The sequence below is a fragment of the Quercus lobata genome, chromosome 11 (assembly GCF_001633185.2).
Source record: "Quercus lobata isolate SW786 chromosome 11, ValleyOak3.0 Primary Assembly, whole genome shotgun sequence".
Classification (NCBI taxonomy): Eukaryota; Viridiplantae; Streptophyta; class Magnoliopsida; order Fagales; family Fagaceae; genus Quercus; species Quercus lobata.
Genome location: NC_044914.1, coordinates 19,304,189 through 19,332,039, shown reverse-complemented (window position 1 = coordinate 19,332,039; position 27,851 = coordinate 19,304,189). Strand labels below are relative to the sequence as shown.

General features: G+C 34.4%; 2 protein-coding genes and 1 long non-coding RNA gene across 7 annotated transcripts; all 3 read left to right on the top strand.

Annotated features, from left to right (window-relative positions):
- The first annotated feature begins 14 nt into the window (after positions 1–14).
- Positions 15–12,437, top strand: LOC115966289 (dynamin-like protein ARC5). The gene is made up of 17 exons (XM_031085546.1): positions 15–514; positions 1,158–1,322; positions 1,414–1,536; positions 2,413–2,634; positions 4,302–4,435; positions 4,550–4,642; positions 5,831–5,894; positions 6,359–6,407; positions 6,576–6,658; positions 7,585–7,742; positions 7,992–8,052; positions 9,178–9,240; positions 9,374–9,474; positions 10,481–10,538; positions 11,158–11,505; positions 11,903–12,067; positions 12,168–12,437. Exons 1-17 carry the CDS (start codon positions 125–127, stop codon positions 12,258–12,260), a joined length of 2,370 nt encoding a protein of 789 aa, XP_030941406.1. The 5' UTR covers positions 15–124; the 3' UTR covers positions 12,261–12,437.
- Positions 12,438–17,869: 5,432 nt separating this feature from the next.
- LOC115966292 lies at positions 17,870–20,659 on the top strand. The gene is made up of 2 exons (XR_004086384.1): positions 17,870–18,219; positions 20,147–20,659. It is a non-coding gene; the product is annotated as an uncharacterized LOC115966292 (long non-coding RNA).
- Positions 20,660–23,670: 3,011 nt separating this feature from the next.
- LOC115966290 (dynamin-like protein ARC5) lies at positions 23,671–27,847 on the top strand. 5 transcript variants are annotated; one of them, XM_031085548.1, is made up of 5 exons: positions 23,671–24,348; positions 24,471–24,677; positions 25,824–25,881; positions 27,249–27,413; positions 27,514–27,847. In XM_031085548.1, exons 1-4 carry the CDS (start codon positions 24,218–24,220, stop codon positions 27,360–27,362), a joined length of 510 nt encoding a protein of 169 aa, XP_030941408.1. In that variant the 5' UTR covers positions 23,671–24,217; the 3' UTR covers positions 27,363–27,413; positions 27,514–27,847. The 5 variants fall into 5 exon arrangements, 2 of the variants coding, with proteins under 2 accessions (XP_030941408.1, XP_030941407.1); XM_031085547.1 differs by having other exon boundaries at positions 23,691–24,348; positions 26,504–27,413; positions 27,514–27,780; XR_004086383.1 differs by lacking the exon at positions 24,471–24,677 and adding an exon at positions 26,504–26,814 and having other exon boundaries at positions 23,699–24,348; positions 27,514–27,780.
- The last annotated feature ends 4 nt before the right edge of the window (positions 27,848–27,851 follow it).

Below are 27,851 nucleotides of genomic sequence, written 5' to 3'. Positions count from 1 at the left end.
TCGGGCGGGCCGAAAGAAAAAGTGGATATCGATGGATATGGTACGTTGCTTCCACGAGTAAACTCGAAACAGTAAAAACTTGAGTAAACACACTTTTGAGTCTGGACTCCGTGTCAGTGATAAAATGAGAATGGAGGGAAGTGAAGAAGATGGGTCAGACTCCTTAGGCATTACTTCTTCTGCTACAATGGAGGACTCGGAATTGGAACTGGAAGTGGAGAGGCAATGGAGGCTGTACGAGGCTTACAACGAGCTACACAGTCTGGCTCAAGAGTTCGAGACCCCATTCGAGGCCCCCGCGGTGTTGGTGGTGGGTCATCAGACGGACGGGAAGAGCGCACTGGTGGAAGCACTCATGGGTTTCCAGTTCAACCATGTCGGCGGCGGCACCAAGACCAGGCGCCCCATTACTCTCCACATGAAGTATAACCCTCTTTGCAGCCTCCCTCTCTGCCGCCTTGTCTCTGATTCCGACTCCACGCTTGCTGATGAAAAGTCTCTTCAACAAATTCAGGTCACATTTCTTCTCTATCTCTCTTTTTATATTTTTTATTTTTGATAATTCAATAGTTACAATGTTGGAGGGATGATTTGAATTCTACAAGGGTCTTGACGGAAACTATAGTTTTTTATTCTAAAATTTTCACCCACATGTAAACTATTACTTTGCACAATTGACATCCCAATTTGAAATAATTGTACCAATGTGGGAGGGGGAGGGGTGAGGACATGTCAACCAATTGAGCTACAGACTTTTGGTGAAAATAGCCTTATTAATTTTCGTCTAGTGAAATCTATCATGATTGACAGTTGATTTGAAAGAATTGTATCAATGTGCCTCATGTTGTCTAAATTGGGAGTTAAATGAGATGGAAACTGGATGTAATTATGAAAATACCCTTATTGGTTGCAATGAAAAATCGCAATTTTGGTCTAATTTAACTCTTAGTTTAGATCGTTTGGAGTAGAATGGTACAATTTTTTGAAACGAGGGTGTCAATTGTGCATTGCTTGGGGGAACATGGTGAAAGTTTATAATATAATGTGTTATTTGCCTTCTTTTTACTATTATTATTATTTAAAATTTGTTAGAATTCTCCAATTTGAATTGGTTATCCACGTGAGAGTGTGATTTTCTTCTTGTTATTGTTCTGTAGGCCTACATTGAAGCTGAAAATATGAGGTTGGAACGCGACCCTTGTCAATTCTCAACTAAGGAAATAATCATTAAAGTGGAATATAAGCATTGTCCAAACCTTACCATTATTGACACTCCTGGACTAATTGCTCCTGCTCCAGGTCGAAAGAATCGAGCGCTACAGGTTTAACGCAATACACTCAACCACTGTTTTTCTTTTTAAATAAAAAATTTGGATTGTAAGGGTAATTGTTTTTGCGTTCTGTTCTTGGCAGAGTCAAGCTCGTGCAGTGGAATCCCTTGTGCGAGCTAAAATGCAGCACAAAGAGTTCATTATATTATGTCTTGAAGATTGTTGTGACTGGAGCAATGCAACTACACGTAGGGTTGTTATGCAAGTACGTCCATTTCTCTTTTTCTTTTTTCTTTTTCATTTTTTAATTTACTTTACCCTATAATTGTATACTTTACTTTGCACTTAGTTTGATTAGGACAGTGTGAGAGAGTGCTCTAGGACAGCAGATCATCTTCATAGGAAAATATAGAAAGAAAGATTGAAGTTGGAACTAGAAAAGACCAGTTTCTAGGCTTAACAGTGCAAGAAATAGCCTGATGAATTTTCATAAAATAGATGACACAATGTTGCCTAAAATGACTATTTAAGAGACTGTTTGTACTAATCAATAAGATCTCATCCTTCTTTAAACATTTAGTCACAGGAATCTTTAAAAGAGCATGGACCAAAGAGTAGCTAATATGAATAGTATGAAACTAAACATAACTATGACACAGAAACTGGACCCATGCTAGTTAGTGAGAGAACCAAGCGAACTAGTGGATTCACTTTGCTTTGGACTTGGTTGCTCCTGCATCTTGCATCCTTCTTCTTCAAATGGTTTTATCACCAATCAATCTCCTTTTCCCATCTTAAACTAGTTCAGTTCACCTTGCATCTACTCATCACAGCAGCCCAATGGACAATTTAATTGAAAATCTAATAACAAGTGCAGAATAGTCTTAGGGCTAGTATTATAGAATGACAACAGTCTTCTTTTGCCTGGAGTTATTGAGTTTGCAATTATTTTTTGGGGCAAGTCACAAAGAAAAACCCTGATATTATCCCTATTCCTACCTGAGTCTACTACCTTCAGGCAAAAGTTTTGCAATCCTGCAAACAATTACAAATTTGAATTTAGTTTTCAGTTACACATATAGAAAGTGTATATATCGATAAACAAGTTTAAAAGCTTGAAAGTTTTAATGATATTTTACAGATTGATCCTGAGCTTTCAAGAACAGTAATTGTCTCGACCAAGCTTGATACGAAAATACCCCAATTCGCACGTTCTTCAGATGTGGAAGTCTTCCTTTCACCGCCTGCATGTACACTTGATGGCTTCATATTGGGTGATTCTCCCTTCTTCACATCTGTGCCTTCAGGAAGAGTTGGTTCTGAACATGATTCAGTTTACAGAACAAATGATGAGTTTAAACAGGTTTAGCCTACAACTACTCACCTTATCTAGCAACTCTAATCTGTTGATGTTTGAATGGTAGTGTTAAGACTTGCGGAAGTTTTTCCATGTTCCTATAGTCTGCCTGATGTTATCATCAAATTTCCTCTACTTTTGTAGTTGATTTTTGGTGGTTCTCTCACCTTAAGCTATTAAACCAGTTATGCTAGACATATACATTTTCAGTATTCTGTTTGGTCTTTATCTAAAAAGAAAAGAATTCTGTTGGTCTTTTTGCATCAAATTCATTCAAATTGCTTATGCATGATAGTTATAATAATTGTTCTGTCAGTGTTGGCTTCTTTATCTGCTTCGATGCTATTTAGTCAAGTATGCTGTCTGAATGAAGCATTATTCAACAAATTCAAGATTTGCCATAAGAACAACTTAATTAGGTTAATTTTTCCTGAAAACTTCAACAGTTTACTAACAGAAGGGGAGTGATGCTTCTAGTTGCATGATAACCCATATTCATTTGGAAAATAGCATGCTTCATAGTTCTAAAAACTGAACCGAACCAGCTTGTTCGACCGACTTAACTGTGTGCTGGTCCTATCCACACTCAAACTGAAAAAGTCAACCATCTTTCTTTTTTTTTTTTTTTTTGATAGGTAAACAAAAAAAAGCCAACCATCTTTCAAAACTATTCAACTGGTCAAACCTCCACTAGAACCTGTTTTTGTCTTAATAATTATAATTTTTTTGACTCATCCCACTAGAAAAAGAAGAAGTTAAGCTTATATGCATTGCTTCTTTTATCGAGGGAGTAAATGAGCTGCATAACAAACTTAACATTGAAAAGAATGTTATACCTATAAAAAAGCTAGTCTAAACATTTAATGTTCAAAACTCGTGATGGAATGTGGTATTAATAGAGATAGCATTTTCTTTTATTTTCCTAATATGAAACTCTCAATAAGTTCTTACAAATCAACAAGTCCCCCAATCAACTATTACCAATAACCACATTGAAAATTTACATGTTAATTGACAAGAAATTATTTTTTACAAATTTCTCTCATAAGTTCAAAATGAAATGTATCTCTCAAAATATGTTGTGAGAGCTCACAAAATATTTTGAGACATTTTAAATGAAATAGAGTATCAACAAAAAGGGAAAAAGGGAGTATTAATTTATTTTATTTATAGTATTAAAAATTATTATTTTAGTTGAATTATTTATGACGTAACTGGTCCGACCACCGGTTAAACCCTAGTTGGTTAGGTTTGATTAGAATACAGGGAATCACTCTTTTTCTAGTTTTTTGTCTAGTCGGGTATTTAAAGTAAAGGGTAAGATACAATATCAAGACTCACTTGTGATGCTTCATTCCTGTGCAACTATTACCAATAAATACATTGAAGATAGTTACGGGCAAAAAAAGACATTGCGAAGCTAGTGAGGAAAGCTGTGATCATTAAAGCTGTTTCAGAAAATATGATCCATGTAACCAACCCAAATAGTTGTTAAAAGATTTAGTAATCAACTGGGGTTGACATTTAGTTGAGTTGAGCACAGAATGCTTGTTGGTTGTTTTGTACATGTGAGGTGTCTATTGTTGTAATATTGATATGTGAATATGTTAAAGGTTATTTGTTTGTTTTATTTCTAATGTTGTTCCAAAACATGAGTGAATATTATAATGCAGGCAATATCCTTGAGAGAGGTGGAAGATGTTACATCTTTGCAGGAGAAGTTGGGCAGGACACTGTCAAAGGCAGAAATAAGTAGAATAGGTGTAAGCAAACTCAGATTATTCTTGGAAGAATTGCTGTGGAAAAGGTACATATATTTCTTCCTTTTACATTTTATTTTTTGCCCCTATTCTAGTCAAAGTACTCTTAGTTTTCCTGCAATATTCTGTGGCTAAATATTTGCTAAGATTATGCTTGCAAGGTATATGGATAGCATTCCACTGATCATTCCACTTCTAGAAAAGGAGTACAACAACACAACAAGAAAGCTGAATGAAATTAATCGGGAACTCAGGTCTCAAGTTTAACTCATAAAACATTTTTTTTTTTTAGGGTAAATTTTAGTTAAATTACCCTGAGATTTGGGTTAATGTCCATTAGATCCAAGACATTTCAAAATTGACCAACTTAGTCCTTAAACCCAATTTGTTCCCTAAACACTGTTAGTGCTATTAATTATTCTCACCCCTCTGTTCTCTCTCCTCTCTCGTCCATCTCTTTTCTCTCTCTGTGTGTATACCAAACCCAGCCATAGAACATCGAGCTAAGTTGCTAAAATCTTCACTATCCCTACACCTTTCTTTTGTGCCAACAACAGGTTTTTTCAGTCACCAACAAAATCCAATCTTTATTAATATAACCCATCAAAAAGCTGTTGATTTCTTCAATATAACTATTTGGGTCTCTGCAAAATCTTCAATTGCTAACATGGATTCACTTTCTTTTTGCTAAAACCCTCCAAACAGCAGATTTTGCAGTGATCCAAAATGACACCCACAAAATCAAATCTTTATTAATATAACCCACAAAAGCTGTTGCTTACTCCAATATAACTATGTGGGTCTCTACAAAACCTTCAATTTTTAACTTTTTCTCGTGTCTTAATTCCACCAAAACCCATATCTCACTCTCATTTTGTTTACCTTCGCAAACAACCCAAATTTATTGTGGTATCTGTGAACTCTGAGAGCGAATTAATATCATTAAAAATACCTAGAAAATCACTAAAGATTTGAAGCTCATGGCTTCTGCAAAGGTTAGACGAGAGAGAGAAGAGAGAAGAGAGAATCAGAGAGAGAGAGAGAGAGAGATCTAGAGAGAATCAGAGAGAGAAGTGCGGGATTAGAATAATTAACGGCACTAACAGTGTTTAAGGACTAAATTGGCTTTAAGGACCAAGTTGGTCAATTTTGAAATGTGTTGGACTTGATTGGCATTAGCTCAAACCTTAAGGTAAGTTACTGAAATTTACCTTTTTTTTTTTAATAATTGTTTGTTTGAAGGCAATATTAGACAGATTTAAATTTTGCCTAAATGGAGCTTCCTCCTTCTATAATAACAGTGTGGAAGGTGAGGTGGTGGGTTCAAGACTCACTAGGTTCATGTGTAACTTACCAATAATAATTGTAAATGAATCTTTTATTATAGTTTTCTTTCTTTCTATCTATTAATTAATTTTATTTTATCTTATTTTTATGTGCAGCACCCTGGATGAAGTGAAATTAAAGGAGAAAGGACGAGCATTTCATGATCTATTCTTGACCAAGGTCTCAATTAGGGCCCTATCAGTCTCTAGTAGTCATATTAATTATTAGTCCTGTCACGTGCCAATATCTAATTTTTGTAGGTGGCTTCATATTCTTGAACAAGGATAGAGTCTGGCAATGGAAAGACAGTGCATGAATTATTCAGGAAATTCTTAGTTTGTGGTGGGATTTGTACTTGAAGAGTACTTTAAAGTCCACATAATATGAAAAATATTAATAAAGAGTTCCTCCATACAACACACAATGTATATATTAAGCAAAAAAAAAAAAAAACTAAAATAGTAAAAAAAATGAAAAACAGCACCACAAATGAAATGTGGAAAAAAAACACTTTCAATACTATTGACATAATTTGCACCCACATGCACTAACATATCTATCTCTGATATTGGCATTGCTGACGTTACAATATTAAATCCCTATTCACAATTATCCATTTGAACTAACTACGCTTTATTACTCAGTTGTCGTTGCTATTGAAAGGGACAGTTGTTGCTCCTCCAGATAAATTTGGTAAATCATCTTGTTGTTGCTTACCATGGACAACTCAAATCATATTATTGATATTATCATTACACTGTTGTCATTGAAACTGAAATTACACTTTACTTTTGAACGTTTTGTCATTTTCTTCTCCTTCTGCTTTGTTCAATTCTGATAATCAGTGTCTTTCTATTATAGGTGAAACACTACAAGACGAGAGAATTAATGGAGGGGCATTTGTTGCTTCTGATGGTGTTCATTTTCCTCACAAGCTAATACCTGTAAGGCATACTATTGTCTGCCATTAGACATTTTTATGAGCTGAAGCTTTTATATATTTCAGTGCCACATAACTCAACACATGTTACTTAGCTGAAAAGCTGTGTACCTTTCTCTTTTATAGTGTATTTTACTTGTGTCATATTTTATTTTTCTTGAATTCTTGTTTAGTCTATTCTTTTTATGTTAATTTGGAGGAGCAAAATGGGCAAAAGGAGGGAAAAAATGATGTGGGGGAAAGTTATGAGGAAAGATATGATTATTAAGGATGTAACTAGGAAGATTGATCCTAACATGGTCGAGCATCATAAAAAAATTCATGTAGCCGACCCCAGTTAGTTGGGATTAAGGCTATGTTGAGTGAGTTGAGTTGCTTTTATAAATTCTACCCTGTAGCTTGTCACGACCTGAGGATATACTGGCCACATTTGAGTGATTCCACAAAAAGACTAGTCATGATTTGGAGTTTCCCGTGATTGCTTATATAGCTTAAGTCGACCTAATATATACTTGTTGCGAAACTCAGTACATGCCTGCATGATGCTATCACATTCCCAGTCAGTGGTGACTTCCATTCCAAATCCTGAGTAGGGGAAATCTCCCTCCACTCAAATCCATGAGGCTTTTGTTTGCCACATATGTTATCCAAAAGGACTAATCACAATTGTAGCTTCTCGTAATTACTTGTATAGTTTAGATTGACCCAATACATGTCCAATGTGAGATGGAGTACTGCATATGTAACATTCTAATTTATAGAATTAAATGGGTCCCCTAATCTAAATATAAAGAGATTTTCTTCTAAAAAATACTAATATGTGGATAAGTATTTAGTGAACTATTATATATCGAATGATAAGATTTATTGTTTCACAAACTTTTTAGATTTTCAAGAAAATTCATATAGAAGGGTTTCATTTGTGTGTAGAATGCGGGAATGCGTCTTTACGGGGGTGCACAGTATCATCGTGCCATGGCTGAATTTCGTTTTGTAGTTGGGGGCATTAAATGCCCTCCAATTACGCGGGAAGAAATTGTAAATGCTTGTGGTGTAGAAGATATTCATGATGGAACAAACTACTCAAGGTAATGATGGTTTTCTAATTTCATCATGTATGTGGGATATTTTTTTATATGTTATGATCCTAGTGTCCCACATGGATTAAGTATAAGTTTAACCATGTGTTTACAAACTCTTGGGCACCCTCTCCTTGCAAGCCGGTTTTCAAGAGTGAGTTCTACCAATGGGTTCCTAATATTTTAGCTTTTATAAATATTTGTTTTAATTTTTCTACCTGTCCCTTTTCTTTCTTCCTTCTTTTTGTGAGAAATCAGGACTGCTTGTGTAATAGCTGTTGCAAAGGCTAGGGACACATTTGAACCTTTTCTTCATCAGGTGATCAGTATTGTTACCTTTCAATATTTTTCTTTTTCTTGACTTTTGTGGTGTTGTGAGCAATGTCACACGCAGTGGAATAAAGCTGTTGGTGTCATTATGTTTTTGAAAGTATAATTCATCAATGAAATTTCAGTAGTAGATTAAGATATTCGAAAGAGAAGGTCCAGAGGGTGAGAGAGTAACATATCCCAAGGGGGTGCCTTGTGAGAGTGACACCTGTCTTTAGAAAAAGGGTGGGCTTGCTCTCTTCATAACAGCTATAGACTGCTGTACCCCTTTTATGGATTTCTTGTTTCTTAATTGCCAATATTTACTGTATAGCATATCTCGTCTTATGGTGGATCTATAAAAATTTTCCTTAGCTATAGCTGAGATCATGAATATTATTCAATTTTTTAATTTTGTATTTATAGATTTTGTGATTTATTGAAGAAGAGAAGATAAAACTGAAGAAAGTATGGGGATAGTATCCCTCCTAGCGTACCTGTTTGAGTGGGAAGTAAAATTACCTGGCAGAGTAATCTAATTAATTAAATTCATAAACCAGACTTGAATTCTTTGTGGGATTTAGTGTTATAATGACTTAATATTTTCAGGATATTGTTTTGATGATCATGATTACTCAGCAAGATGTACCAGATAAGATTAAATTTTTTCTTGTCATTGAATTAACGTCCAAAAGGGCATGTGGATGATTATTAAACCTTCAAATAATTTAGGATCTTCTTATTCGATGGCTTAATGTTAGTCAAAATTTTGTTACTATTACTATTTTGAAGTAGGTTTTGAACCCTTAACATTAACCTACACTCCTTATGGAAGAAGGAAATCCATTTGAACTAGAACTTTTTGGCATTTGTCAATTGTTAGTGAGTCAAAATTTTCTTGACCAATATCTCTTATTGTTTTGTTTTGATCCCCATCTACTACATCTATTCATGTTATTTGTGGATGAGATTGACTATATTCCTTGATAATTACCCTTTCAAATAAAGATTTGTGCATGCATTCATTGAATAATTTGCATAATTTTTCTTCTTTCTCACAAATCACAAGGTTTGGTTTTTAGCTCCCTTATTGTTGCTTCTCTCGAAAGCTAATATTTCTCACTTTCTGTTGCAGTTGGGTGGTAGACTGCTGCACATTCTGAAGAGATTGCTTCCTATCTCTGTTTATCTTCTTCAAGTATGGGCTCTGTCTGTTTGTGGATTGATGGCTTTTGTCCCTTATGTTTATAGACCACAGAAATATCATTTTTTAATTTGTCCAAAATTATAATATTATAATTTACTCATCCTGTATTCTTTGGTTTCAACAGAAAGATGGCGAGTATTTAAGTGGCCATGAAGTGTTTCTCAGACGTGTTGCTACTGCCTTTAACAACTTTGCTGAATCCACTGAAAGAGCTTGCCATGAAAAGTAACCGGTTGCCTCTTTTACAATTATATTATTTTGATTAGTCTTGAATTTTTATATATATGTAACATGCCAATACATTATTCTCATAGTTAGAAGGTAGCAATGGCCCTTGTCTCGATAAATAATATCTGCTTTAAAACATCAAAGTAGATGTCTGCATTTATAAAATCCTTTACAGCTAATGAACTTATAGACAACAGTGAAATTTTGAGCATGAGAAAATTTTCCTTTTTATCCATTCTCCAAGTATTCACTGCCAGGAATTAATTTCGTGTCAATTTCTCTATTTCATGTCTTTGGGAATATTAACGTAAAATGTAAGGCATTGCATCCATTTCTTTCAGTGTTTTCTAAAGTTTTTGTTTATGGACATACACTGCAAAAATGTTGTTTTTTGCATTGAAAATCATTATGGAGTGTTAGAGATCAGTGTCATATATGTTGTGAAAAAACATACTGTCCACTCCTAAGACAACTCTTGGAACTCAGCCGATTTGGTTATCTCAAAATTAGAGTGGTCCACCCACCCCATTTGGCCAACTCTAGAAAAATAACTACTGATGTTGGATTTGAAAGTATAATAGCTATTTTCCCGCCCATTCTAAGGATTAGATTCCATCATGTGACATGTCATGATGAGGGATCTATCAATTGGGAAAAAAATGTGATCATTTTAACCTATATGGAGGTTTAGTGACAGTTTCTAAATAGCTAAGGAGGTAACTTAAAATAACCCCTATCCACAAGGATGTAATTTGTATTTTGTACTCATGCATATTTTTAATTCTATTGATGGTGGTGTACATTGATTATAGCGATTGTGAAGAACCTGAAAGTTTTTTGTTTTATCAAAGAATATCCTAGGTTCTGTCTTTTCGACGTTTCCCATATGCTCAGGTGTTCATAAGATGTTTTAGGATATTGCGTGTGCATGATGCTTATTAAAAATCGTCTGTTGTGTTTGCCCCTGATATCTTCTCTCATTGTTCAAAATGTTTTGCTGCAGATGTATGGAGGATTTAATAAGCACCACCCGTTACGTCACTTGGTCCCTCCACAATAAGGTTAATATAGTTTATTTACGAGGCATTCAAATGCCCATGAAAATAACCAATCCAACCCCTCTTGTGCTGTGCTGCATTTCAAATGGTTTTGCTTTCCTTTTGATATTAGCCTATGCTAAGTATATAACCATTTCTTGGATTTTACATAAGCATGAGTAACTTTTTTCTTTTTAGTCACTTCAGTGATGTAGTAATTTTGTTTGCTTGTTTATTTTATATTATAAATTTTGATTTTGATTTTTTTTAAAGTTTATATGTTTATGTATATGTATGTGTTTGTGTAATTTAAGGTTTTTGTATAGTGCACATGGAAAGGATATATTTGTGCCTTCAAATGCTAAAGAAAAGAGTATTGCTGTTGCATGTCTGCACATGCCTTCATATGCTAAAGGAAGAGTATAACATCTCACACGTGTATATAATGTAGGCTTTTGTATGGTGCATATGGAGAGGATATGTTTGTGCTTTTGATTGGTAAAGAAAACAGAATAAAACATGATTTATTTGTTGCGATGTGACTCTCAATAGCTATATTAAAAGTTAAGAACATGTGAAATGTAGCTAGTTTCTGCAATTAATTTTCTCTACTAATCATGTCACTGTTGATGTCAATTTTTAGAATCGGGCTGGGTTACGTCAATTTTTAGACTCATTTGGAGGAACAGAACAGTCCAACACAGGTGGTAATCCTTTGTTTGCTGGTCTCTCCCCTGATTCATCATTGGGATCCGTTGCCTATGAGAAGCAGGACTCTAAGCCAAGGGCAGATGTAAAGCTCAGTCATCTGGCCTTGGGTACTGACTCAAGCTCTTCTATCCAGACATCAGAAACAAAGTTGGCTGATCTTCTAGATAGTACACTTTGGAATCGGAGGCTTGCTCCATCATCTGAAAGGATTGTTTATGCTTTGGTACAACAGATATTTCATGGCATAAGAGAATATTTCTTGGCATCTGCAGAGTTAAAGGTTGGTTATATATATCCTGATTTCTGGTCATTGCTAGAGTAATTCAATGGAAATAATAACAACTGAGTGATGAGGGAAACGGTGCTAATTGGGTGATGGACATTTCAAGCCTGTTTCTGAATGCTAACATTTTACTTTATTTTGTCAGTTTTGCTTGCTTTTATTTTCTGCATTTTATTACATGTCATGCTTCTGTCGTTATGTAGTTAGTTTTTTTTCCCCTACTATGCTGTTTACTAGCTAAAGTATTTGTTGATTTATCACAACTTGCTGGTGAAACTAAATGTACAACACAGAGAGGGGAAATGATTTTATTTTCTTTAAAATATCTTGATGCATTCTTTTCTAGGCCTCATTTTTCTTTTCCCATTATTTCTTATTTGTGTATCTTTTGCAGTTCAACTGCTTCCTTTTAATGCCGGTTGTAGACAAGTTGCCTGCACTCCTCCGAGAGGACTTGGAATCTGCTTTTGAAGATGACTTGGATAATATTTTCGACATCACTAACTTACAACACTCATTATGCCTGCAGAAGCGAGATACAGAGATTGAGCTGAAAAGGGTATTGCAATTATCTTTCCTTATCTTTTTCCTTGACTGTCAATCTTGGCATTTTCCCTTTTCCTCTCGTTTGTTTGACCAATGTGCTAGTGCTTTCTCAGATTAAGAGGCTTAAAGAGAAATTCAGACAAATACATGAGCAGATTAGTTCACACGAAGTCATGACAAAGCCATCCGCGGATTCAACGAAGTGAACCTGATCCAAAATACTGCTGAATGCATCAGATGTGTGAGATGACATTATTCATTTGTTAGTTTACTGTTGACGCTTCTCCATTATATAATTCTGAAAGAAGAATGATCTGGTAGTCATTACAAGAATTTTTTATAAGCTTACTATATATGAAATATCTTTAGTTTGCTTCTTATTATGCTACGGGTTAATTCACCTTCAAAGTTAATTTCAATGCTGATTTAATTGTATTCCCTTTCATATGATTCTTAGATTATAGATTTCACTATTGGATAATAATATATCAGTAATATTTCACTTAGGAACTCAATTATGAGTGAAAATGAAGTATAAGGGAGTAAATGGCGGCAGATTAGGTTGTTTTATTCTGTGATGACTAGTCATATTTGTAACTTTGATGACCCAAAAATTGTATGTGATTCTCACTTTTGATGCAACTTTAAACACTTTTTTTTTTTTTCAAAATTTCCCCTAGTTTTATGAATTCCAATCTATAGGGTAATGATCAGGCTGTATGCCTTGAAAATGCAAGAATAGGCCTACCAAGTTTTAGATTGTTGTTAATTTGGTTCCTGTGTTATAAATTTGAGCAATGTTGATGCAGAGAGGATAGGTTGGTATGGAATGGAAAGAACTGGACAAAATCTAATGAAGAACAGGGGTCTATTTTTTCATTTGTTACTTTTGATATTTTCATGTAGTTTTCGTAATTTTAGAATTTACATTTTATTTCCTTGATATAGGTGTTTTTAAGGGTTTCCTCAAAAGGAAATCTAGTTTAAAATTCAAAAATGAAATCTAAAATAATTTTGGTTGTGCTCCCTCCAAAATGTCACCTTTACACTTTCAAAACTTTTCGTTTTGGTCCTCTCCTCTCTATCTCCGTTAGTGTTACTGTTAAGAGCACAAAACATTGTGGTTTAGTGTTTTCATGAAAAGAAATTAAATTTAAAAAAAAAGAAAGCTAAAAAGGAGAAAAGAGGATTAATGATATGCAATGCTATTGTCAATCGCCAAGATTTAAGCACATAAATTTCTTAATAATATGCTCCACATAATTTTTTTGATTAATAATATGGTTGTAGGAAATGAGGGAGTTGGTTGGCTTCACAAGTCAGACTGAAATCATGATGGATCAATGCAAATAGAAAGTAGGGTGGAAACTACTGATGAGTTCATCTTATGGTTGCCTTCTAGTCATTTAAGAGTACATAGAAACCTAATGTTTCTCTCCTAAAAGTTCAAAAACACTTAGATCTTTGAAATTTTTGGGCAGATGTAAAAAGGGTCCTGTTATTAAGTGTCCTAACGGCAATTGTCAAGGTAGAATTCTCAATACAGTCAAACCACTTTTTCTAAGCAGTCAAAGCCACTTTCATCCCAATGTAGTAGGGACCGTTTTATTCTCCTTAAGGATTGGCCTAAGAGCACTTGTTGACATAGTCCATGTAAAAAATTGGGCCTTTTATTGGATGCCACAAACTTCTAGTAAAAGATCTAACATTGATGGTGGCAATGGTCACTGCTTTTGATATAGTAGAACTCATTTTTTGTATACAAGATCTGTTAGTGGTCTATCATCACTTATCATGAATTTACCGTCTCATAGTGTATATTAGTTTGTCCATGACAGAAGAAAATCAAATTAATTTAGCTACTCTAAATATCTATGCACTAGGGGGAAAAAAAAAAAAAAAAACCAATTTGAATTAGCTCTATTTTCTTCATTTGCATCTTGAACTTTGATTTGTAGCGCAGGGGTATGGATTCTAACATCGGCAAAAATGGCCCATTACCATCAATTTTGGAAATAATTTGCTCAGAAACTTTTTTTTTGAACTATACAGCAATCTACCACTTTTTCGGGCCTATAGCGGCGTTTTCCTGAAAATTTTTTTTATAAGCAGAATAACTCAATCACAATATGCTCAACAGGCTTGGAATAGTTCTTTCCCAGACCTTTGACTTATAGTGATCCTAGCAACTTTTGCAAGTTCATGGGCAACTCTGTTGCCTTCCCTTTTCAGATGATGAAAGGAACACTAGTTAAAACAAGAAGAGACTTCCCAAATATTCTGAACAATGTGACCAATCTCACCACCAAAGACCCCATCATTGATAGCTTGAATAACGGACAACATTGCCTTGATCACTTATATAGTAAGAGTATAAATTAAACAATTAACCCTGCATTCTTAACCTTCAAATGGGCCTAAATTGGAATAAGCCTTATTTTTATAATCCTACCGATCACTTATAAAATAAGAGTATAAATATGCACTCTTTACTAAGAACTTAATAGGCCTAAATTGGAATAAAATAAGAGTATAAATATGCACTCCTTGTTTACCAAAAAAATAATAAAATATGCACTCCTTACTAAGAACTTAATATTAGGTGTAGCATTTCAAATCACAGAATCCTCCGGAAGAGCTGAACTAATAGGGATATCCAGAATGGTTTCAACCTCATGTGAAAAAAAATATAGACTTGACCACCTGAACCTTCGACTCCCCACGGTCACGATTGATCAGCTCACATACACGTGCATGTTCCTCCAGCAAATTTAAAGGAGAAGTGACCTTAAAGGTCGATAGGGTAGGATTTAGGAAGCCATTTATCAATCCAAATCTTAATCTTTTGACCATTTTCCATCCTCCATCATATTTGATATTTACATGTTGAATTGCCTTTAAATGGGTTATTTATAATTGAATTACCAACCAATTTGATATCTATTGAAATTATTTTTTGAAAAAATGTATTTCAAAGTTATTTTCTAAACAATACAAAAACAAAAACATCGAGCTCATTGATGATACATCTTAAACAATGATCTTATAATTTTTTTTTTTTTTTTTTTGGGTAAGAATGATCTTATAATTAATTGCACTAGGAGATTGGTTTTTTTTTTTTTTTTTTTTTACTGAAAAAAATGGTGCACTACAATAATGTTATTATTATTAGTTTATCACTGCTAGTATGTCTTTTTTCTTGGGACAAAGCTAGCTTGGCAAGAATTAATTAAGTGTGCATTTGGATATCGCTTATTTTGATGAAAATTGAAAACAATAAAAAAAATAATTTTCGGTTACTGTTCACATAAAAAATACGGTTCATTTGCTTGTTTACACTATTCATATCCAATGAATAGTGCAAGAGGCGCTGGTAAAAAAAAAAAAAAAAAAAAAAAGCAAAAAACGCAGACGCCAATCCAAACGGAGCTAAATCTGCTAATTTTTTTTTTAATAATAATAATAAATAATAACTATTGTTAATGACTCACTCTAATTCTCAATCCCTAACCCACCCGAGTCTTTTTTTTTTTTTTTTGAATCACACGAGTCTATTTAAGTAGCATAGTTTCCTCTAGGGCTGTCCAATCGGTTGGATGACCTGACCAAACCGATTGAACCCGCTCGACTCGAAACCCAACAGTCGGTTCTAGATACCTAAGGTAGTGTTTAGATTCAACTTATTCTGCGTCTGCGTTTAGTCATTTCCCGTTTCCTTTTTTTTTTCTTTTTTTTGCACGCGTTTCAGCTTTAGGGGACAAAGTCACTGTTCATCACTATTTATGCACTGTTTATGCATTGTTCACGGGACTCACAACCACTTTATTCAGAAAAATATTAAAAATGGGTCCCACGTACTATTTACACATTTAAAAATCATTTTGCTACACTGTTTTCAGTTTTCAGCAAAATAAGTTGTATCCAAATGGATCCTAAGTCAGTCGGATAAGGGTCTAACTATTACAAAAACCGAAGTTTCGGTTCGAGTGACGATTTAAAAGTTTGAAAACCTTAGCAACCGACCCGACCAAAACTACTACTCCATTTGCAGATTTAATTTCACTTTCACGTGGGTGGGTAAGTTTCTCCGGAATGAGATCCCATGCAATACCCTAGGTATTGCATGGTGTGCAATAGCACAAATCTCAACCCTTCATTTAATCTAATGACTCAAAACTTTGACACCTCACCAAATAAGAAAAAGATTTTCACCCTAAAAAATTTTCAAAGCCTGCCCACTGTTTCTACTTACCTGATGGGTATGAGTTCATAATTTCATAAAATGAAAATTTTCTCTCTCTCTCTCTCTCTCTCTCTCCTGCGCAGTTGCCCTCCTCCTTGATCACTGCCTCTTCTTCAACCCGTTGTCACGGCAGCCCCAACTTATACCCATCAGCAAAAGCAAAGAAAAAACTGAAACTTACCATTTGAAACCAAACCCCCAAACACTCTGATGTAGATTGGTTAAGGAAGAATAAAATATTTTAATATTTTATGTTGTTTTCTTTTTTCTAGTTGAATTAGGATTTTAATTGTTTTTCCTTTCTCAAGTAGAAGTAGGTTTATTATTTCTTTTCCTAAAAGGAGTAGGAGAAATTCTATTCCTATAAATACTCTTCATAGAGGGGTTGATTATTATTATTATGCGTTGATTAATAAAAGTTTGTTAGAAATGTTTTCTCTATTATTTTGCCTACTAGCCTAATGTTCTTGTGGAACTTAGGTTTCGTGGAAGAGTTGTAGTAATTGTGTGTTACAGATTCTGCTTCTACACGCCTACGCTGCATCAGTTGGTATTAGAGCCAGGCTAGGTTCCTACGATGGCACAAAGAGGAGTACGTGGGGGAAAACCTGTTGCCATAGATGACGTGTATGAATGCGATGAGGTTGCACGCGATGCGCAATTAGAGGCGTTCTTTCAACGAATAGAGGAGTGGTTTGATGCGCTTTTAAAGCAGCTCACCACCTTAGCCGTTGGAAGTCAACCTCAAAACTACCATCCAAATCCATGTTTTATGGAGGAGGAGGAGGATCTTGATATTGAGCAGGAGGGCTACGATATCGAAGAGGATGATGAATACATTGAAAGAGTTTGTCTAGTAGATTGGGATTCTCCACCAATTTATGATGACTATCCTGAAGATTTTAGTCAAGGAGAAAAGATTGAGCTTGATAAAAATACATACAAGATGAGCCCATAACTCACATCGTTGATGAGACTTTCGACATTCAAAAACAAAAGGTTATTGATCCCTTTTGGGAGGATTTTATTGAACAAGAATTGATAGAAGTCAACAAGAGACGTGAACGAGTGATTTTAAGTAATCTTTGTCGATGAGGAAATATGAAGCTTTTGGATGTGTGCATGGATTCTTTTTTAGTACTTGCTTCACATATCTCGCCGTGGCAAAAGAAGTCAAGAATAAAAATCCGTACATCAAGATTTATTATGAGTGAGAAAAAATTGATAAGTAGCATACTGATTCGTCTTGTCTTGCACAGAAGAATAGGATGGAGAGGATTATTCGGGGTTCCAATTGATCGTGGAAGATTGCCACAAAACTCAAGGACGAGTTTTCCCCAACCCCGAGAGAATGATGCAGATTGGTTAAGGAAGAATAAAATATTTTAATATTTTATGTTGTTTTCTTTTTTCTAGTTGAATTAGGATTTTAATTGTTTTTCCTTTTTCAAGTAGAAGTAGGTTTATTATTTCTTTTCCTAAAAGGAGTAGGAGAAATTCTATTCTTATAAATACTCTTTATAGAGGAGTTGATTATTATTATTATGCGATGATTAATAAAAGTTTGTTAGAGATGTTTTATCTATTATTTTGCCTACTAGCCTAGTATTCTTGTGGAACTTAGGTTTCGTGGAAGAGTTGTAGTAATTGTGTGTTACAGATTCTGTTTCTACATGCCTACGCTGCATCACACTCACACTCTTCCTCTTTCTCTGTCTCCAAGTGTGAAGCTGTCTCAACTCGAGTGAATGTCTCTCTGAAGCAGCATAGCCACTGGCCAGATCGGCGATTCCGACGACACTGGTCTTTTTCTCATCAAAAAATCCCTAAAATCCCCGCTGGTACAGTCGCCGCTGGTGCCAACCAGATTTATCTGCGATTCCTAGGCCGCTTCCTACATCGGACTTCGCAATCACAAGGAGGTGAGTTCTCTCTTTTGTATACATCGAATCGAAGTAAAATTACTTATATAAAATAGACACATCATTGGGTAAGAGGAGAGCAGAATCAAAAAAATGGATAATCAGTGCTACAAGGGAGATAGCTAAAATATCTATTTTACAAGTTTGATGTTATAGACTATAGTGGTCAAATCCTATGCTTCTAGTTCTCAAATGTTTTTAGCCTGTAGTGTGCAAGAACTTCTTTACATGAGCTAAATTAGACCAGCTGTTGGATTTCTGATATTAGCAATAATTGTTATTATTGGCACTTTTAAATCTGGTTTTTGGGTAGGCACTGAAGGTGTTTGTTAAAATGTTTCATAGAGTTTTTAGTTTATCTCTTTATATTCTACCTTCTTTTTTTTTTGGAATTTTATGTTAATGTGATGTTATGTACTTATCAAAAAAAAAAAAAAAAACTGTGATGTTATGTGTCTGGAAATTGGATTTTCAAGTTAGTGTATTATTGTTTAGAACTTATCTTAGGCAGACAGTAGACAAATTATTCTCATAAAAGCTATGATTTTGTATTCAAAATAGCACAAAAATGAAAAACCATTTATTTGTTAACTGCATTAAGTGGTCTGTTGGCTGCCCTAAATTGTTTTAGCAAATATCTAATAGGTGAGTCTTACTTTAGTCCTTCATGCTTTTTGATGGGAATAGACATTGAAAACTTTTAGTGCTCTTGGTTGGTAGTAAACTAATAGCATTGGAATAGCGAAAAATTTACTAGAAATGATAACAAAATATGATTTATTTCACAGTAATTTTCTCTTGGTAGTAATTATTCATATTTAGGTACTAATTGTTCTCTCATGTGGTATTCTCACATCCCTACAATAGGGACTGTGGACTTTTTTTTTTTCACACAATCAGTAGCAGATTTTCCACCTGAGGTTGCACACTTGAGCTTATGAATAGTGCAATGGTTTTAACTCTCTCCCTTTCCTTTTTCTTGTTTTGTATTTAAATAAATTTTCGAAGAATCCTTAGCTGCTAGTGCTTAACTTCAAGATGCATTCTATTTGTTGTTAATGGATTTCCAATAATAATTTGATTTTTAAGATGCTCCAAACAGGGAGATAGTCTTCTTTTTCTTATTCTTATTGTTATTATTTGATTGGTTGAAAAAAATTAATGATATCTTTCATAAATCTGCAATGATGTTAAATGATATCATTGAGAAAGTGTTTTATATTTTATGTATAGCTTAGCTATAATTATATTTGTAGGGTAGATTGAAAATTGCAAGTTTCAGATGGAATGTACACATATAGTCAAGACGCAAGACATGAAATACCTTTAGTTGGGTGCTTTGAAAACTGTATTGCTTAGTAATGTATAGTAACTTTGGAGAATGTTATTGATGACTTAAAGAATTTTTATGTTAGGCCCCTTTTCAATCCACTAAAGAAGGATCATGGAGCTCTAATGATAAACTGAATCACGCTGGTGATTTAGGTAACGTTATAGCAGAATGTGATTTCATTTGCTATTATACAGGAAATTAATTGCGGTCTCATGTATATCTTCGATTCACACTTATGGAGTAGCTGATTTTTCTATTAAGGACAACCAAGTAATCCATTTATGTCAATTATAGACTTATAGTATCATGCTTTGGCTGCCAAATCTATACTAAATTTATCTTTTCTCTTCTTTTTATTGCATTTTAATTTGAGGCACAAATTAGATATGTCACACAATAAATTGGGAGGGCAGTTAGTATGAGACTCTGTATAACAAGTCTTCAAAATAAAATGGGATTAATTTTATTTATTTTAAGTTTTTATTACCGTTTACAATTCCTTGGTGTCACTATGGGTGTTATTACTTGTTAGTTTACCTAAACTGATGGCATGAATATCTTAATTTTTTCTCTCTAACGTTTTTTTCCTTGTAGATACTGTTCATTGGATCTCATTCCATACTTGGGAGGGCAGTTGTTGTGAATGCTAATCTTGATGATTTGAAAGCATGAAAGGCCATTGGTTTAAAGCTATGTGTATCTCTATAAGATCTAGCTGACTATTGTGTTTTGCTTGGTGAGGTGTGCGTGTAAAAGAACTCCTCAAAACAATTTGGAAACCAACTTTGGCATATCAACTCCTGAATAAGCAATGTTACAGCAAATTTAATTTGTATAAGAGGCTTTCTCTCTTGGGGCTGCAGTAATAAAATTAGAGAAGTGTTGTGGTTTGATTCTTGTTAACAGGAAAAAAATTTAGCTTTAGCTGGCTAAAAGTTTAATGTATCTTGTGAGAAAAGGTTTTGAAGCATTCCATGATCAATTGAAGCGCCGTGTATCTTGAAGTCAGCCTAGGCTAATTTTCAGTTTTAGTGAAACATTGAATGTATTCTCTAATTTTAACACATAAAAGTTTCCTTATTTATTTATACAACAATCTTTCAAGAATGTAGAATTCAAACCAAGAGAATGTACTAACATGTTTTTATCCTTTATTGATATTATTTAGCAAATGCAATTGATTGTGTGATTTAATTTTAATTTCTAATGCTTCAAGTTGAACTAGTAGAACAATTTTGATGTTGCATTACAGTCACAAATTGATACATGAGAGGAAAGATAAACAAGAAAAGGATTTGATCCATGAATGAATGATATGCTATTGAAATGTAAACTTTGATTACAAGAACATAATAATAATAAGAGTTCTAATAAAATATACACATCCATCGGCAAAGAATTGCCTAAAATAGATAGTGCCAGCACTTTTGAATTGTGTTCTCATATTTATTCTTTTTTTTACTACACTTTTGTAAACCAAAAGAAGAATTAATCCTTAATGGCTGAAGAGAATGGTCAAATTTTAAAGTCATTCCTACCATCCAATGATTCAAAAGAAAACAAAAATAAAATTATATTGAATTGTACACTTCGCTCAGCCATAATAACAAGAATTTTATTGAAGTATACACTTTGATTACAAGGTTATAATAATATTATAGCTGATAATAAATAACTTTTTCAACCATCATGATACATATTTCCATTAGAAAAGAGGAAAAAAAAAAGTCTTGTGTGCTTGAAAATTAACTTGTTGGAAACTTCAACTCCACGCACAAGAAGGGTACATTTCTAAAACTTGTCTGTGTAGAACTTGTCTATCTCTGAAGGACAAGAGAAGAAGGAATGCAAGTTAAAAGCTTCATCGTCATGAAAACTAAGAATTATGTATTTTTGTTGATAAGTTGGTAACTGGTAAGAGCGAAGTCTTTAAAGTATGGTAACGATTAACACCCAATTTCCTAAGTCCTAACCATCATGAACATAAGAAAATTAGTTTCAAAGCACAATAATGATCTATGATGGTTGTTAGTCGAGTTGTGAAAGTACTGTAAGTTATAAAAAACATGTAACCAAAGTGCCTAGAAATTAAATAAATAAAGACTAAGATTAAAGAACCAATTTCATTTAGACACTACAAAAACAAACTTCATGGCCTGTAGTCTACATCTATAGCAATTTCTAGGAATGCCAGGACAAGTGAAAATTTAAAAAAGTCCATTTTGTATAATTTTGAACTTGAAAATCTGTACAACCAAGTGACACTCAATACGGATCATTCAAGACAATAAAAGCATTTTTTTTTTTAACAACCTATCTACAAGTCTTTAAAGTCAAATTTGCATAATTACCTCCAACTGCAAGTTAAAAACTCTATTTAGTTTCTTCTTTTTTCATGTTGGATGCAGCTGCTAACTATCTAAAGCATGCTTTTTTTTAACAACCTAAGATGAAATATATGCTGTCAAAATTTTTCCTCAAAAGCATTTTTCAATGTGTTGAACATTCATTTTTTGGTTAAACACTCAAACAGACAGCTCCACAAGGTTCAAACTTTCATCATTAGGAACCTAATAATAACCCTTCGAAATTCAACAATAAAATTACCCTTCAGATGTTATATATAGGCTTCAAACATCTGGATCATCTCATCTATTTTATGATTTGAAAGAACAACACCAATGCATTAATGGCTCTCTCTTTCACTTGATAATGATATTCACAAAAAAGCTAATAAATGATTAAACATGCAATATGAACATCATGTCAATGCTTGAATTGAAATAGTGGCAAAGTTCATAAATAGTTTATATATGGGACCTTTCATCTACATATGGGGCTGGTTGGAATTTAGTGAGGTTGAAAATGTGACATAGTTCATGCATGTTTGAAATGTTTTCACCAAAAATTGCAAAAGGAATGAGACATCTACATCCGTACAGTTCGAAATTTAAGAGCTTCTATCAGTATCATACTATCATGTAAATGTCTTCTAGCATCTTACAAAATAAAACACAGTGAACTATGAAAATCAGAGGGGGTGTAGACTATATGGCAAAAGTTACACGAAATTACAATGGTTTGCAGAAAAAGTAAGCCTCGTCTGTCCAAGAAGACTAGGCCTTTCCCATATATATGTTCCAAGCATCTTATTAGGTGCAGGCAATATAAGAACTGGATTTTAATTAAAACTCATAAAATTCCAAACTTAGAACTATATGCATAATTCTGCAACCATTACATTTTCCGTTAACCCAAAAACACACGCAAAAAGCCGCTAAATAGATTTTTTGAAAATGAATTTTAGAAATGACTGGAACAACTGAAGTAGTGTGCTCCAAGAACCGATCCAAACCAAAACCTAACGATCGGACTTCAACGTAGACAAACAACAAGCCGTTGAAATTGACACCCACTACTACTTTTAGAAGAGCTCAGAGTAGAGCGTGGGTGGTAGAGGCGGAAAGAGATTAGTGGATTTTGGAGTAATCTGACGAGACCGAGCCCACTCTTGTCAAATCGGCGAGGCGGAGTAATGGTTGTGCTAGAGGCACAGTCAGGGTTGAGAAAAGAGCAGAGAAGAGCGTCAGGGAGAGGGAGGCAGAGAGAAAAACCTTGATGGAAGAGAGGGAAAGAAGAGAGTTTCTAAAATTCAAATTTGGGGTGTAAACAGGTGCTGAAGTGAAAACTGAAAAGAGGAGAGAAATAGGAGAAATTTGAAGCATGCGGATTGGCAGCTTGTACATATGATATGTCAATTTTCTGAACATTAGATTTAATTTATGGCTGATATTGTAGCTATTGCATACCATGTAATAATACCCTAGCTATTGCACGGATCTCAACCCAGTTTCTCCATGATTAAATAGACTTTTGTATTTTGTCACGTCAGTGGACAGTAGCTATTCATCACAAATTAACTATAAAAAAAGTTTTATTATGTCAGTAGCTATTCAATATCAATAGCTTTTCACCACAAAATTAACTATTTAAAAATTGTTTGACAGTAGCTATTCACGTCACTTTGAACTTTGAATCAATGTTAGGCAATAGCTATTCACGTGAGCATTAATAGCTTTGTCCTATTGCAGTTGCTGGGCTGAATGCAATTTTATCTTAAATAACCAAATGAAAACAATAATATTAATGGCTCCGTATTCATAATTTCTCTTTAAAGTTCAAACCGTAGCTTGACTCTTCCCTACCATCCATGACCATTGCCGACGAGTTTCACTTCCTGTTTGCCGATGAGTTTAGCTTCCTATTTGTTAACATGTGTTGGGTGTCCTATCTCTCAAGTATGATTTCAAAATCTCATTTTTCTTTTTATCTTCTCTCTTTTCTCTCCTTATCTCCGTTCCAAGCTCAGTTTTTGCCATTTCAAGCTTTTTCTTTGGTTGATTTTTCCTCTCTTTTTGTTCTTTTCCTTCAAACCGATCACCCGACGAATCCGACCCGCCCAACTGAAGAATCGAGACAAACGGTTTCATCTGACCATTCGGTCAACAACGGGTGAGAAATCTGTTCACCCGACCTAAGCAGGTCAAGTGACGGTTTGACCCCAAACCCGATCCGCCCGACCCGTGGACAGCCCTAGTTTCCTCGGGCATATGCGTGGTGAATGTATCGTGTTTTCAAAAAGATGATGGTTATTGCAAGATTAGGATGTCATGGTTTGGTATTTTGGCTCCGGAGATCCGTTCTACACCATCATCTTCTTCCTCGAGAGGCAGAATCAATCAATTTCCGTTTGCTGTCTTGAAACTTCCGACAAGAACTTTTTGTACTGCAGCCAGGTAATTTAGTAGCTACCATCCAAAATTTACAACTATAACTAGTTTCCAAAATTAGAACTGTTTTCCCAAGTTTGAATTTTGAAAATAAATTAAAACACTCAAGATTTAAGTTGCTGCTGTAGGAGTTGCTCACACACCGCCTTAGAGGGTCGGGCCATCCCAAATTCGTTTAGCAATGACTCATTGTACCTGTTAAGCAACATTATTGCAAAATACCTAAAGGGGCATAGTTTCCTCCGTCAACAAAATACTCATGTTAAACAACTCTGGCGATTCGAAGCTCGCTGCAGTAAAGAAAGTTCTCGTCCGAGGAAACTATGCTGCATTAGGTATATTATTGTTTTATTCAAGGTGTTGCAATAACGTTGCTTAATAGTTGCAATGAGTCATTGCTAAACGAATTTGGGATGGCCCGACCCTCCATGCCGGTGTGTGAGCAACTCCTATAGCAGCAACTTAAATCTTGAGTCTTTTAATTTGTTTTCGAAATATAAATTTGAGGAAAGCAGTTCTAATTTTGGAAACTAGTTATAGTTGTAAATTTTGGATGGTAGTTACTAAATTACCTGGCTGCACAGTATATATGTAGTGGTTAAACTTGATTGACAAGCAAATATTAATTGGAAGAATATTTGGCTTAAGAAAGGTATATTTCTTTGTTGTCCTCCAAAGAAGCTTGAATTAAGCTCATTTTGAGCTTGCTATTGTGCGGGGCTGGCCCTTCCTTTAGGCAAGATAGGCAATTGCTTAGGGCCACAAATTTTTTGCAATGAGTTAGCTCGTTCTTCTCCACAAAATGTTCTTGTAGAGTATATACTATAAATAGGTTTATTATGTAGTATTTGATTAATTGGGATTGTTTATTCAAGTTTTTCTTGACCAACTTCTATTTTGTTATCATTTCATTGTCACAGTATATATAGTGTACAGAGAGGAAGAGATATGAAAGAAAAGCCTAAGTTTTTAGTGTACAGGACAGTTTTGAAGAATTGGGGTTTGGGGAATTTTGATTGAGATTACCACTGACTTGTTTTTATTGAAAGTGACACTGGAGTGACTTGTTTTTGTTATGTTTTCTTGAGTACTCATACTTAAAAATTTACCCTTTTGTTGGGTCTCATTTGATTGTTGGAGATGAATGGAATCATTAAATCAATATCATTTTTAATCCATCATTCTTTCTCTGAAATAAACAGAAAATATGGAATTTTAATGTCGTCTATGAGCAGTAGTGATTATAATATAGGTTGCCTATTTTCTTTGATCAAGCAAGTTCCTCCTATTTCCGCTAGAGTACATATGAAAGTTTTTTTTTTATCAAAGAATATCCTAGGTTCTGTCTTTTCCACGTTTCCCATATGCTCAGGTGTTCATAAGATGTTTTAGGATATTGCGTGTGCATGATGCTTATTAAAAATCATCTGTTGTGTTTGCCCCTGATATCTTCTCTCATTGTTCAAAATGTTTTGCTGCAGATGTATGGAGGATTTAATAAGCACCACCCGTTACATCACTTGGTCCCTCCACAATAAGGTTAATATCGTTTATTTACAAGGCATTCAAATGCCCATGAAAATAGCCAATCCAACCCCTCTTGTGCTGTGCGGCGCTGCATTTCAAATGGTTTTGCTTTCCTTTTGATACTAGCCTATGCTTAGTATATAACCATTTCTTGGATTTTACATAAGCATGAGTAACTTGTTTCTTTTTAGTCACTTTAGTGATGTAGTAATTTTGTTTGCTTGTTTATTTTATATTATATATTTTGATTTTTTTTTTTTTAAAGTTTATATGTTTATGTATATGTATGTGTTTGTTTAATTTAAGGTTTTTGTATAGTGCACATGGAAAGGATATATTTGTGCCTTCAAATGCTAAAGAAAAGAGTATTGCCGTTGCATGTCTGCACATGCCTTCATATGCTAAAGAAAGAGTATACATCTCACATGTGTATATAATGTAGGCTTTTGTATAGTGCATATGGAGAGGATATGTTTGTGCTTTTGATTGGTAAAGAAAACAGAATAAAACATGATTTATTTGTTGCGATGTGACTCTCAATAGCTATATTAAAAGTTAAGAACATGTGAAATGTAGCTAGTTTCTGCAATTAATTTTCTCTACTAATCATGTCATTGTTGATGTCAATTTTTAGAATCGGGGTGGGTTACGTCAATTTTTAGACTCTTTTGGAGGAACAGAACAGTCCAACACAGGTGGTAATCCTTTGTTTGCTGGTCTCTCCCCTGATTCATCATTGGGATCCGTTGCCTATGAGAAGCAGGACTCTAAGCCAAGGGCAGATGTAAAGCTCAGTCATCTGGCCTTGGGTACTGACTCAAGCTCTTCTATCCAGACATCAGAAACAAGTTGGCTGATCTTCTAGATAGTACACTTTGGAATCGGAGGCTTGCTCCATCATCTGAAAGGATTGTTTATGCTTTGGTACAACAGATATTTCATGGCGTAAGAGAATATTTCTTGGCATCTGCAGAGTTAAACGTTGGTTATATATATCCTGATTTCTGGTCATTGCTAGATTAATTCAATGGAAATAATAACAACTGAGTGATGAGGGAGACGGTGCTAATTGGATGATGGACATTTCAAGCCTGTTTCTGAATGCTAACATTTTATTTTATTTTGTCAGTTTTGCTTGCTTTTATTTTCTGCATTTTATTACATGTCATGCTTCTGTCCTTATGTAGTTAGTTTTTTTCCCCAACTATGCTGTTTACTAGCTAAAGTATTTGTTGATTTATCACAACTTGCTGGTGAAACTAAATGTACAACACAGAGAGGGGGGAAATGATTTGATTTTCTTTAAAATATCTTGATGCATTCTTTTCTAGGCCTCATTTTTCTTTTCCCATTATTTCTTATTTGTGTATCTTTTGCAGTTCAACTGCTTCCCTTTAATGCCAGTTGTAGACAAGTTGCCTGCACTCCTCCGAGAGGACTTGGAATCTGCTTTTGAAGACGACTTGGATAATATTTTTGACATCACTAACTGACAACACTCATTAGGCCTGCAGAAGCGAGATACAGAGATTGAGCTGAAAAGGGTATTGCAATTATCTTTCCTTATCTTTTTCCTTGACTGTCAATCTTGGCATTTGCCCTTTTCCTCTCGTTTGTTTGACCAATGTGCTAGTGCTTTCTCAGATTAAGAGGCTTAAAGAGAAATTCAGACAAATACATGAGCAGATTAGTTCACACGAAGTCATGACAAAGCCATCCACGGATTCAACGAAGTGACCCTGATCCAAAATACTGCTGAATACATCAGATGTGTGAGATGACATTATTCATTTGTTAGTTTACTGTTGACGCTTCTCCATTATATAATTCTGAAAGAAGAATGATCTGGTAGTCATTACAAGAATTTTTTATAAGCTTACTATATATGAAATATCTTTAGTTTGCTTCTTATTGTGCTACAGGTTAATTCACCTTCAAAGTTAATGTCAATGCTGATTTAATTGTATTCCTATTTCCCTTTC

Bases quoted from the DNA above. Each gene is read 5' to 3' on its own strand.
- LOC115966290 (XM_031085547.1), top strand. From the start codon at position 24,218: ATGTCATGGTTTGGTATTTTGGCTCCGGAGATCCGTTCTACACCATCA. The intron at 24,349-24,470 runs GTAATTTAGTAG...TTGCTGCTGTAG, and splicing joins ACTTTTTGTACTGCAGCCAG to GAGTTGCTCACACACCGCCT. The intron at 24,678-25,823 runs GTATATTATTGT...GTTTTGCTGCAG, and splicing joins AGGAAACTATGCTGCATTAG to ATGTATGGAGGATTTAATAA.
- LOC115966289 (XM_031085546.1), top strand. From the start codon at position 125: ATGAGAATGGAGGGAAGTGAAGAAGATGGGTCAGACTCCTTAGGCATT. The intron at 7,743-7,991 runs GTAATGATGGTT...GTGAGAAATCAG, and splicing joins GATGGAACAAACTACTCAAG to GACTGCTTGTGTAATAGCTG. The intron at 10,539-11,157 runs GTTAATATAGTT...GTCAATTTTTAG, and splicing joins CTTGGTCCCTCCACAATAAG to AATCGGGCTGGGTTACGTCA.